The sequence below is a fragment of the Scardinius erythrophthalmus genome, assembly GCF_964197995.2.
Source record: "Scardinius erythrophthalmus genome assembly, chromosome: 6".
Taxonomy (NCBI): Eukaryota; Metazoa; Chordata; class Actinopteri; order Cypriniformes; family Leuciscidae; genus Scardinius; species Scardinius erythrophthalmus.
In genome coordinates, this window is record NC_138226.1 from 3,854,016 (window position 1) to 3,867,844 (window position 13,829).

The 13,829-nt window shown below is 37.3% G+C and overlaps 1 protein-coding gene across 2 annotated transcripts; it reads left to right on the plus strand.

The window, feature by feature from the left end:
* The first annotated feature begins 690 nt into the window (after nt 1-690).
* On the plus strand, nt 691-7,797 carry tbr1b (T-box brain transcription factor 1b). Of its 2 annotated transcripts, XM_081367848.1 has the most exons (7): nt 691-712; nt 1,987-2,564; nt 3,199-3,353; nt 3,611-3,732; nt 4,217-4,375; nt 4,476-4,537; nt 5,471-7,438. In XM_081367848.1, exons 2-7 carry the CDS (start codon nt 2,056-2,058, stop codon nt 6,318-6,320), a joined length of 1,857 nt encoding a protein of 618 aa, XP_081223974.1. In that variant the 5' UTR covers nt 691-712; nt 1,987-2,055; the 3' UTR covers nt 6,321-7,438. The 2 variants fall into 2 exon arrangements, with proteins under 2 accessions (XP_081223974.1, XP_081223973.1); XM_081367847.1 differs by lacking the exon at nt 691-712 and having other exon boundaries at nt 1,730-2,564; nt 5,471-7,797.
* Nucleotides 7,798-13,829: the final 6,032 nt, after the last annotated feature.

Here is a 13,829-nt window from a genome sequence, read left to right on the forward strand (position 1 = left end):
CAGAAGAAGGTAGTGGGTTGCAACAGCAGGGAAAAAACATGCTTAATGCAAACACTAAGCATAGAATTGTGGGTTGCACTTTATTTTACAGTACATGTACTTACAGTGTACCTATGAAAGTACTGGTTAATATAAGGTAACTACATGGGTTAAGGTTAGGTTCAGATTTAGTTATTACCAAGTTATTGTATAATCAGTACTATAATTTATTATTATTATTTATTATTATTACTATAATAAGTATAGTATGTACATGGGGAACACAACTGCGAAATAAAGTGCTAGTTAGGATGGCAAAATGAATAGTCTTATCAGCCTTTCTAAGAGAGAAGAAAATATTTCCCATTTCTTTTGTTGTTTATGTCACCCAATCAAACTGGTATTTTGGCGCAAATTCAACTGTCACTTGGTAATACGGCTAATACTAAAACAATATTTGGCCCAGTGTTTGATTCTATGTGTTATGCTGTTAAATCACACTTATAGTGTTATGCATTCACAAAATACTCAGTTTTCAGTGTTTGATTTATATATATACATATATAATTTATAATCCGTTCTAATAAAGTTTTGAACATGATACACAGTGTTAAGTGTGTTTCCCCCTTATTTAAAGGGCCAGAACACGAGAGAGTTTCTCAGACACTCATCAAAGAGTTCAGCGGTGTTTTCTAATCGGTCGTGTGGAGAGGCAGTTGTGGCAGTGAGACAGGTGAGATGAACTGATAAGAAGAGCCTATTGCAGGCTGGTGATGGAGAGGTCGATGTGACTCTTATATCAGATGTTGACATGCGGCGTGTTACTCTAGAACAGGCACGAGCGAGGAAAAACTTCGAAAACTAACTATAATACGCTATTTGATTTATGAGAATAACAAATACACGCGAGTAGCCGTCGCTTGTTTGAAAAACGTGCAATGACTAAAATACAATAAACAATCGCAAAATCATTTCCCCTATTACTAACTCTGCAATGCATTACCCCCCGAATAAAGACGTTTTCTTTACGAATTTTTACTTTACTTTATTAAATTAGAATGCATTGGATAATATTATCCAGATTCAATTTGCATGCCTTTTAGTGTTATTTATAAGATGCGAATTAGACCTTGCCTGTTTGAAAATATATATTTTTTAATTATTATTATTAAAATTACAAATCCTTTCAAGATATAGCCTATTATTAAAAACACATTTCGACAAACACAATGCATTTTTTTTTGGTTTTCAAAATGTGGTTGGCTGGATTGACTCATTGACTCTGATTTGATTGTTTCAGGCATGTTTTGAAGCGTTGAATGCATAACTTGGAGTAGTCCACTCATATAAAATATTTATATGCCTTGGGACCAGTAAACAGATTTTCAAGAGAAGCCAATATTTCACGCTATAACGCAAACATTTTAGGTAGGGCGCGAGGCGTGTCATTTCAAGCGTTTTAAATAATAAATAATGAAGTTTTCGTGGTAAACCGAGTGACTTCTGCCGCATAGAAATATATTCAGCACACAATGACCTCGAATGGAAGACAATAGGGTTTATTTGTACTACTTAGTGGGCTACTGAAGATTCACACGAGCCTCAATTTTCACAGACTACAGTATACAAACATGGATGACCAGCAGAAGTGAATACACTGTGGCGTGTAAGCCTCCTTGATTACACTAATTAAGTTCTGTCTAATTAAATTACCGTCACGTGTTAACCAATAGCAAAAGTTGATTCATTAAGCATGCAGACCGAGGACTGAAAAGCAAAGCCTTTCCTGATTGCAGGCTAGTGTCAATTGGCTAATTTGCTGTCTTGCACAAAGTAGCTCGAGCCGCAGGAAGGCGTTAGTTTTCTCTCGCGCTCGCGTTAATTGCTATTTGTCATCGAGCGATGCAGCTCGAGCGTTGCATCTCGCCAGCTCTCGCGCGCTCCAAGAAATGTATGATTGTGGGCAGTGGCTACCCAAACTCACACGCATCTGAGTTCGCCTTGCAGGACTACCCTATTATATCTGTCGGCGACAACCTGGAGAGAAGTTCACTTCTGAAAAAAAACTCCGCTGGGATGACGAATCAGTCAGAGGCAGACAATTTCTCCGACTCGAAGGACTCATCGGGGGACGTCCAGCGAGGCAAACTCTCTCCTGATCTTGACGGAGTCGCCGACAGTCGTCACACTTTCGATGGATCTGCAGGAGAAAGGTATCTCCTGTCTCAGTCCAGTCAAGTTCAGCCGAGTCCCACCAGCATGTTTCCCTACCCGAGTCAGCATGGACCGACGCACCCGGCGTTCTCCATCGGCAGCCCGAGCCGCTACATGGCGCACCACCCGGTCATCACGAACGGAGCCTACAACAGTCTCTTGAGCAACTCTTCTCCGCAAGGCTACCCGACCGCGGGCTACCCGTACGCGCAACAGTACGGACACGCGTACCAAGGCACGGCTTTCTACCAGTTTTCCTCCGCTCAGGCCGGGCTTGTGCCCGGTAAAGCGCAGGTTTACCTCTGCAACAGGGCCCTGTGGCTTAAATTTCACAGGCATCAAACGGAGATGATTATTACCAAGCAGGGGCGGTAGGTGTTTTGCAATTACGGGGATTAGGCACTGTCCGTATATTTTCCGCACATTGATGTTTTCGTTTCGCAAATATCTATAGAACAAATTAAGGTAATGAGTCGTGGGAAAATTACATGGATCAGAGCATTTGTTTTGTTTGTTTTTTCATTCCGAAAAATCTTTAAGCTTTTTTCTTTTATTTTAGTCTTCATTATCCATAAATAAAAATCCATTGATTTAGGTCAACCTATTCTTTATTTTCAGCCTATTGCTAAGCATTATTTGTATATCTTCATATTCTTTGGATTTGTTTTCCAAACATTTAAACCCATTTATTATTCAGGCTATTTCCTTTGCCTTTATTTATCGAAAGCATTTGTTTTTCGATTTGGTTTTCAAAGATATTTACATTTGTTTTGTACTGATCCTCTTCGATTTTTTTCTTTAATCCAAAGTTCATATATATATATATATATATATATATATATATATATATATATATATATATATATATATATATATATATATATATATATATATATATATATATATATAATAACATTTTTTTTTAAAGATTACAAACGTTGGTTTGGCTACATGTAGGCTACTACAGAATTATGCATTGAAACTCGAAATTTTATATACCCCCAGGCGTATGTTCCCATTTTTGAGTTTCAATATATCTGGTCTTGATCCAACGGCGCATTACAATATCTTTGTGGACGTGATTCTTGCGGATCCGAATCACTGGCGCTTTCAAGGAGGAAAATGGGTCCCGTGCGGCAAAGCGGACACGAATGTAACAGGTAAACAAAATATGCCTCCCCCAATTGATTTAGTTTAATTTATAATAATAAAGCAATAATGTTTGCATTATTATTTTTATTATTTTTATTATTATGATTTTTTAGCCTATTATATGACTTTAAATACCGTCGATTTGAATAAGACGCAGAGGAGTTTAGCCTATATATTATTTATTATTATTATTACTATTATTATTATTATTATTTATGTTGTGCTACTTCAGCACTGACATTCCAATCATGATATTTGTGAACAGGAAACAGAGTGTACATGCACCCGGATTCGCCAAACACCGGTGCGCACTGGATGCGTCAAGAGATATCCTTTGGAAAACTCAAACTGACCAACAATAAAGGAGCAACTAACAACACGGGACAGGTCAGTTATTGATCGTTAGATTTGTTTATTTCATTATTTTTAATTCCACTACTGTGTCATGCATTCAGACTGCTTTATGAATATAAAGAATGTTGTGCATTTCTGTGTGTAGAGAATATTAAATTATATCGGATAGCATTTTACAAGCATCTCCTCAAAATATGAGTTTCGTTAGGTTTATTAATATTTTTGTAAATATAAAATTACACTATCTTTTGTGGTAAGATCATTTTACTGAACATTTTTGGAATTATGAAAATATGCTACATTAACATATAGGCCTACGTTCGTTGTTGTAACCATGCCCATTTTTCCTAGCCATAGTAAAATTGTATTTAAAAAAATAAACCAGATAATTTACAAATGAGCTGATAAAACATGTAGTAGAATTTAGCTAAATTAGTTCAATGTTGGAACTACGCGTGCGTAAAGACGCGTGAGGAGATGCTCTCTGACTGTCGTTTTCTCGCTTGAATTCCTGCAGATGGTGGTCCTGCAGTCTCTGCATAAATACCAGCCTCGACTGCATGTGGTGCAGGTGAACGAGGATGGAACCGAGGACACGAGCCAACCCGGACGGGTGCAGACCTTCACTTTCCCGGAGACGCAGTTTATCGCGGTCACCGCGTATCAAAATACTGATGTAAGAAAGAAAAATGGATTTCTAAAAAAAAAAAAAAAAAAATCGATGGACTTACGGGAGAGTTTTAAAGTGTGTAATTTTCTGTTGTTGTTGATTGCAGATCACGCAGCTAAAAATCGACCACAATCCATTTGCAAAAGGATTCCGTGACAATTATGACACGTAAGTTTTATTTTATTTTCCTGTGTAAATGCATGGTCTGACACTTTCAATGTAGTCAGGGTTAATTATATTAAATATTAGTGATTGAAACAAATTAATTCCGATGCACATATAGCTAAACCATATCCTGTATTTGTGCGTGCGCATTTCTATTTCTCAGACTGAAAGACCACAGAACAATAACAAGTGCTCATATGTGGCATGCATGTGAATATTATAGCAAAAGTAGGAGTCGTGTGTGCACTTGTTTTATTTTAATTTTAATCTGTGCATGTGGATTATAGTACTTTTTTATTTATTCAAAGTGTCAGTCAAATCAAAAAGGAAGGTTTTATTGACTCTGAATTCCCATTGGCAGATGTATTAATCATATGTGTGCGTTTCTTATTTGGCCTGGCTAATCTCAAGACAAATATATCTTAATTTCCATTCACAGCATCTAAACAGAAACACATTTAAGTTATTTTACTAATTGTACTATTTATAAACTAAAAATGCTGGGTTGTTTCAACCCATATTTGGGTCAAATAAGGACAAATCCAACCGTTGGTTTAAAAAAAAAATGATTGAAACTTTAAACCCAACGGTTGGTTTTCTTCCTTATTTGACCCCCCAAAAAATAAAAAAATAAATCAACAAATTTCAATTTCTAACCCTTGGTAACCATTTTAAATGAACTTTAAACCCAACAGTTGGTTTTGTCCATTTTTGAGACAAACATGGGTTGAAACAACCCAGCATTTTTAAAGTGTATTAGTGCAATGTGCATTTTGATTGTCCGTGAGCGTGCTTATTTGTTAATTTGCGCAATTACGCACAGAATGGAAAATTGATATGTGAGCAGCATCGTTTGCACATTCGCAACGCTTTATTTACGGTTAGCTACGCATCTCATATGCAACATTAACGTGTTTGTCCATCATCTTTCTCCAGTGTCTACACAGGGTGCGACATCGATCGGTTGACGCCGTCCCCGGGTGACTCTCCACGCTCTCAGATCATGCCTGGCGCAAGATATGCCATGACTGGTTCTTTCCTGCAGGACCAATTTGTCAGCTCGTATGCCAAGTCCCGCTTTCACCCTGGCGTCGGAGGCGCTCCTGGCACGGACCGCAGCGTCCCACTTAGTAACAGCTTGCTCTCCCCGCAACAAACCGAGGACACCACGGTGGCCTCCCCGCAGCGATGGTTTGTCACCCCTGCCAACAACCGACTGGACTTTGCCGCCTCGGCATACGATGCTGCCGCGGCTGCTGATTTCGCCGGTAACGCGGCCACCCTTCTGTCGTACGCAGCTGCCGGAGTTAAAGCGCTGCCCCTGCCCGGGGCCGGGTGCTCCAACAGACCCCTGGGGTATTACGGCGAGCCGCCGGGGTGGGGCACCCGCACACCACCGCAATATTGCAGCAAGTCCAGCTCTGTCCTGTCGTGCTGGCCGTCCAACTCCGTAGGGAGCAGAACGAGCTCCTCCAGTTACCTGGTCCCTGGCCTCGACGACGGAGACGCCATCGCGCCCGAGAGGTCACCGCTAGGCGGGGCGGATGAGTCCAAACCCAAAGACCTGTCCGAATCCAGCTGGATAGAAACCCCGTCCTCAATTAAGTCGATCGATTCGAGCGATTCTGGGATTTTTGAGCAAGCCAAGCGGAGGAGGATTTCGCCATCTGCCACGCCGGTTTCAGAGACATCGTCTCCATTAAAATCTGAAATGTTGACGCCGAGGGAATGCGAGAAAAACTGCTCCAAGGACATCGGCTACTACAGCTTTTACCCCCACAGTTAGAAACTCGGAACAACTAATGCATGGCTCGTGTGTTCATAAGGATTCACAAGTGACTTACAATCTATTTATGTGCTCATTTATTTGTTTATTTATTTATTCATATATCCGGCCGATCTCGGTCGCCTCGTTCCAATGACGTCATCAATCGCGTCGCGTTTTTAACGGGAAAAAACTTTGACACGAAAGCTTGAGATGTTTTCGTATCCAAATGACATTTTAAGGTTCTAACTGTCAAACCTATTGTAAGTATGAAAGTAATGTACATAACTGTATTTATCTATCCATTTGTGATTTTTCTCGTTGAACGTTGATGTACAATATAGAAAACCGGATTAGGTAGGCTATAGCCTATATGTTTAATGTACTTAGAACTGTTCGTTCCTTCGAATAGCTACATATATTAAATATTTTGATGTTTGAAAAAAAAATAAGAATACAACTTAAGTAGGTTCCCGGTTATGACAGAAACGATGGATCTGACTGAATTGGAAGTATAGCTGCTTACTTACCAGTTGAAGAGCCCGCCAAAAAGAGTTCCTCTGACAGGAAACAAATATGGCGGACACGTGTCTTTCAGAGGTCGTTTTTCATGTGAGCTTATATTGATGTTGCTTTTTAGAGTCGCGTCGTCTGTATGTAAATATCATAGTCCGTAGTTTCATTTTGTGAATGTTGTTGTAAAGTTATCAGAACGTATGTTTTTAACTGCACCAGCGTAAATCCCATTACCTTTTTTGTAGAGTAAAAAATATAGACTATCACTTCACGTATTACAACTGAACTAACCCAGACATTTTTGTTTGTATTTCATGGGCTGTTTTCTCATGAGAAAATACGCGAGTTAGGCCTGCTAATGTGTAAAGGTAATGTAATTGTGGTGTGCTTAATTGCAATAAATATGACAGAATGTGAAACCCGGGTGAAATACACAGGATTCCAACTAAGCTGATTTCAAAACCAAATATTTCTGTTCTATTTTCCTCTACCTGTCTTAGAGCAGTATATATAATGATAATGCCAGTCACAATGTGAATTTTGTTGCCTGTGCGATGCATTTTCATAATAAAATGTAGTCATGCAATGCGACAAATAAGCAAATCGCCCAGAACAACCTTTTTGGCAGTTTCTATTGATTTCTTGTTTAATTCGACTGTCATTTTAGATGTGGAAAAAATGTTGTTGGCTACTATTTACAGTAGCCCCAAAGGTAAACACATCAGAGCTTAATGTAGCCTATCAATGTCACTGGCTGCACTTATCTAAATATCAAATCAAGTGGCATGCATACCGAAAAATACCACAAAAATGATTTCAGATTATATAATACATTCAAAGTTAAGATGGTAATATTTCTGATTGTCATATCAGATGTTAGTGGTCAAGTACACCTCTCAAGGATATCAGGGCCAGAAATTAATCAGTTCTCATGAAATTTGGATTTCTCATGGATTTTTTTTTTAAAATGGGGGTTGTACATTTTTTATTCTAGGCTTGTAGACACTTAAGTGACTTTTTCAGTTTACTGATTCATTTGAAGTATTTGATTTAAATGGACAGCACACCCTCATAAAGCTATAAACTGCCCTCAACCTAGGCACCATTTAGGGAAAATTCATTGCAAAAAAAGCCCCAGGAAATTGAAGTTAGTTCAGTTGATAGAGTTATTTTGATATTTTATATAATGCAACTTACATTCAGATGTTTTTAAGTGCGACTTGCATTCAAATACCTTTTTACATTTATATTTATGCATTTGGCAGACACTTTTATCCAAAACGACTTACATTGCATTTCAAGGCACACATTTACATTCTTATCAGTTCTTGCTTTCCCTGGGAATCGAACCCATGACCTTTTGGGGCTACTGTAGTATATGTTGCACAAAATCTAAGACATGACAACATTAACAGATAATAATAGTCTTAGACAAATCTTTAATCCATTTCGGCTTATTTACGCCCATATAAATATGCATATCTATGAATGTAAATAGGCACTCGACTATTGCCAAAAGCAGACTTTGTACACTTTTCTGGGTCATATATTTCAGACCATTTTACAATTTCAACTTAGATAAAGATCTATCAAATGTCCATGTTATAAAACACTATGCCACTGGCTCTTAATCCTGGTCCTCAAGTAGCCTGGTATTCTGCACATTTATTTATTTACATGTGAATAAATCATCAACTGATTAGTGGCCTATAAAAGACCTGGACTGAATGGTCCAGAAAAGGGAGACGTTCAACATGTGCTGTACTCGGGCATTGCACATTTGGATATCTCTTTTATTTAATTTAATAAACTTCATTCAAATAATCAGCTCGATTGTCAGAGACAAGGGAGTAATGCAAAATGTGCAGTGTTGTGGGCTGATCCTAACGAATCATTTGGCTGAATTCAGAATTGCATATCAATTTACTCTTACTTTTCCCCTGCCTTACAAAAACAGAAACACAGTGTTATATCCTATTCTGAATTCATATATACAGTATGCTTTTTGATAGTTTGCTGCCTCCTTGTGGTTCAGTGATAGGCTGCCTAGTAAATAAAGCAACCTTTTAAATTAGTTATTTTAGAATTCCAATATATAATTGTGAGATTAACGTAATATTCATTATTTGTTTCAAAAATCTGATGTCCGAGGAGAAAGCCTGTATATTTTACTACTAATCAAATCAGTCGCTGTAAACCCTTAAACCTGTATCACACAATTGCGAACACCAGATGGCGACAACGTCGTAAAAATGAAACAATAGACATTTCAATTGTTATTTAGTGTGTAATTATATTATAGCGTGATGTGATTAAACATTATGCTACGATATAATTATATACATTTATAGGCTATACAATACATTATTATTAAATATAAGAATAGAATATAAAAGTTTTAGCCTACTAAAATGTAAAAAGCAGCTTAAACATGGTCCAGGAAGTTTATTTATTTATTTATTTTTATAATGTCAGCTTCATCCAAATAAATAAGTTCACCTGGAGTGCAGTCCTGGTACAGATGGCAGGTTTAAAAGGGCAGCTGGATCTTTTTGGCTCTTAATATACAGTAAAACCACTGCACTGATCATGACTGTAAGACTGTTTCAAATCAGACCGAGTCACTGTAACAAAGAAAGCATTAGGTGCATTAGCCAGATAAATGTAATAATATGACAGAACTTGTTATTATATATATGAAGAGTTCAGATGCAAAAGCCTCTAATTGCCATCTGATTTCTTCCATCCATTTCTAAAATGATCATTTTAATCAAGCTCGTTTATTTATGTTCAGTAATTTCACTTAAATGGCAATGAAAATTACGTATTAATTGTCATATATATATGGGCTAGTTGAGACACTTTCAGACACAAACCTATCAAGAAAGATTATTTTCACCATTATAGGAAAATGGGATCTATGGGATCTTGCCATTAAATAGGCTACTAAATGTTGACCTTCATATAGGCCAAGTTGACCTTTCACTCTCAGAAAAAAAGGTACAAAAGCTGTCACTGTGGCGGTAACTTTTCAAAAGGTACACCTTTGTATCTAAATAGTGCCTATTAGTCCTTCAAAGGTACATATTGGTACCAAAAGTGTACATATCAGTACCTAAATGGTACATATTAGAACCCTTTTGAAGGGTACTGTCCCAGTGACAGCTTTTGTACCTTTTTTTCTGAGAGTGTTGCATGAATATCACATCTAAATCTCACAAGACATTTCTCAGAACAAGGGTTACCATCCAGCCACCCACCAAACTATAGATGCAAACCAAATATTGTACTGAAAACTGTCATCATTTGCCAAACCTGTATTACTTACTTTCCTCTGTGAAACACACAAAAAATATTCAAATACTTTCAAATGGACAAAAACACAGGCATTTTACAAAATATCATCTTTTATGTTCCACAGTTGAAAAAAGTGAGCAAATGATTGATGACAAAATGTTTAGTTTTGGGTGAACTATAGCCTATTCCAACAAAGCGTTCAAATAAGCATTTGTGTAACTGGACTTTTAAGACAAAAACCTCCTAGTTACGGCCCATTCCTGACACATGTGACCACTAAGTCAAGTCACCTTCAATTATACAGTGCTTTATGCAATACAGATCGTTTCAAAGCAGCTTTACAGTGATGACAGGAAAATGATGCATTTCGGCTAAAGTCAGTTCAGTGTTGATTCAGTTCTGATTATTAAATTAGTTCATTTAATCTATAAAGCAGTTCTGTAAAAAAATGTCAGTTCAGTTCTCGTCCAGTAGCATCAATACAGTCAGATCAATAATACTGTTAAATGTCCCCAAGCCAGAGGCGACAGTGGCAAAGAACCCAAACTCCATCAGGTGACTACTGTAAGTCCTGTATGGTCTCCCAGCACACTTTCCCTAGTTATTTGTTCCAAACGTCTGTAATCTGTGTTATAAGGCCCAGCAGTGAGGCACTTTAACATAATGCCCCCTCCCTGTGGAGTTAAAGTCCTACTACCCACAAGTGCGTCACACAGCAGCAACATGCGCCCTTATGAGTGAGCTCGTGGTAATAGCACTGCATTAATATGTGAGCACATCATCTGCCGCTACACGCAGTACGCACTACACACTACACACACGCACTAGATCTGTTCCACAGGTACAGAAGATGGACGTGAAGGATCAAGGCGCACAAATGGAGCCTCTGCTGCCCGCGGTAAGACCAGCGAATCTGTCCGATCACTGATCGTATGTTGTGATTGAGTGGATGTGTGACATAGACGGAATAGATGACTTGCGTTTGCTGCTCGTGAGAGTTTTGCGCATCTGCAGTCTGCAGGCGTCACGCGTGTTTCTCTGCATTGCATGTTGCAGATCAGGACGCATTTTTATTAACGCGCGAGGGTCTGTTCGCCACAGGTTCTCATCGTAGATTATATCAACATAAATGTGTATTTTTTTCCAAGACGTCTGGACAGGATGATTATCTTGATAAGAAAGTTGATTTGTAGGCTACCACGAGTGAATTTGAGCAAACTCGCATATGGGAAAATATATATATATATAAAATCTGCAGAAAGACATGATATTGTATAAAGAAAATTAAGCCTAAGTGCATTTTTTTTCTCATGACAATTAAGAATACTTTAATACTTGAAAAATGAATTAGCCTTATATTCAAACTACAAAGTATCTATACATCACACATATTTGTTCATTTGAATCATTTTTATTGCAGTAACTTTGTCATACAGTAGAACTATTTCTTTATTACAGTAATGTGAATCTATGAAATCATCATAATGTCATACAATTTTTAATGGTCCTAAAATAGGATTAATTATCCAAAATATTATTTCTTTATTCAGTAATACTGTATTTTATAGCGTCCTTGTTAGATGTGTTACATGTAGTTACTATAGTAATAACTATAAATTATGCATATTTACATGCAACTAACCCTAAAGTTAATTATTATTACTCAGTACTTAAGTGTATAATTACACTAACACGGACACTTTAAAATAAAGTGTAACCCTTGATTCTTTCTTTCTTTTGGGGGTGGAACAATATAAGTCAAGTCACCTTTATTTCGACTGCGCTTTATACAATACAGATTGTTTCAAAACAGCAATAAACAGAATCAAGGATGTAAAAATGAAATATGAGACAAATTCAAATTCTTCAGTGAATCTCTAAACAGACAACAGCGTCATTATTCAGCTCAATTCAGTTCAGTGTTGATTCAGTTCAGTTCAATAACTGTAAAGCTATTATGAAACGAGTTCAATCCTGCTGTAAAGCAGCTCTGCTGAAGACAATAGTGTCACTATGTTGATTCAGTTTAGTTCAATAACTGTGTAAAGTTCATCAATGAAAGCGCTATAAGCAGCTAGTGTCTTTATTTAGCTCGTTTCATGTCTTCTCAGTATAGATTGCAGTAGATGGTAGTCTGAGCAGTTTCGACAGCTGTCAGCGGCATTTTAATTCACAAATTAGATGAGAGCCGCTGCGACTGGAGATTATCTGTGACACTGGGGCAATAGATCAGGCAGTGAGAGATCACATGATCTATAGGGTTTTAATGAACATTCAGTTACATATAAAATGTAGGATAAAAACAGCTCTAAGGCAATGACATCATAAAGGCATTTAACAGATGCTTTGTAATGATTCCCAACTGGTTTTGCTTCAGGACTCAGTTGGACATCTAGTGGTGACCCGAAATGTTCTTAAGATCAAACGTTGATTTATATTCATTTAAAGGGATAGTTCACCTAAATTTTACTTACTCACCCCCAAGTTGTTCCAAACCTGTATGTGCTTCTTTCTTCTGTTGAACACAAAAGATGATATTTTAAATAATGTTGGTAATCAAACAGTTGACGGTAACCATTGACTTCCATAGTAGGGGAATAAAATACTATGGAAGTCAATGGCTACCATCAACTGTCTGTTACCAGCATTCTTCAAAATATCTTCTTTTGTGTTCAACATGAGAAAGTGAGTAAGTAATAACGATTTTTATTTTTGGGTGACCTATCCCTTTAATATAGAGACCCACCAGTCGAGGACCACTGATCTAGATTGTAAGATCACCGCTTCTCAGGTATAAATGGGGCAGATGTGCATATCTAAATGTAGAACATCAAAACATTATTCCTCTCTAGTTTCTGGGTTGACAAACGCTGCAAGCTTGACATTACCAGCCCAGCTCTTTGCTCATAAAGCTGTGCTGTTCCTCATGCTGGCTGAAGTCTCAGACAGGCCTAGTTTGATCGAGCGTGGAGCTCATTTGCACTTGTCCAGCTGCAGAGGACTCTATTTTTGTTTGACGTGACGAATGGCAGTCCAAGCTTGGCTGTGGTTCATTTCTAGGAATGGTTGGCGACTGAGTGAGCCTGATAAGTTTATGAAGATATATTTCAGGAAATATCATTTAAAGGGCTTAAATTACATAATGCAATGTAAATGTAATAAAAATCAGACCATTAAAGTGCAAGAATACATGGAAGAGAATACACTTAGGCCTTTAAATGATCAACATGATTATAACTTTGCTGAATAAACCTGTTGCACAATCTACTACATGCCTTCTGTCGTCTGATTGATAGTTCATGCTTTTTAGCAAGTGAAAAGCTTTTAGTATAATTGTAAAATCTTCCATCTTCAGCTCGTGGTTCACGTGTTTTGCTGTGAAATCGTTAATGATTTTTATAAAGTGAACAGAAGAATAACTTTAGATTTTAGTAATATTTCAAGATGAACACTTACTGGACAGAAGCAGCTTAGATTTATTTTGATTATCCATACATATTTTTTTATTATAGAAAAATCATGTTAAAATGTGATTTTTGAGGAAGGTTTATTTGGTCATCTCTCAATCATTGTTGTAATGCATTGCATTATATGTTTTAAAAGTACTTAGCTTTGATCATAAAAAAAGCATTTAAAAATCATCTTACCAAGATGCATTATGATATAGATTGTGACCGCTGATATTTATATGCATTTTGCTATTCTGTTATAAAGATC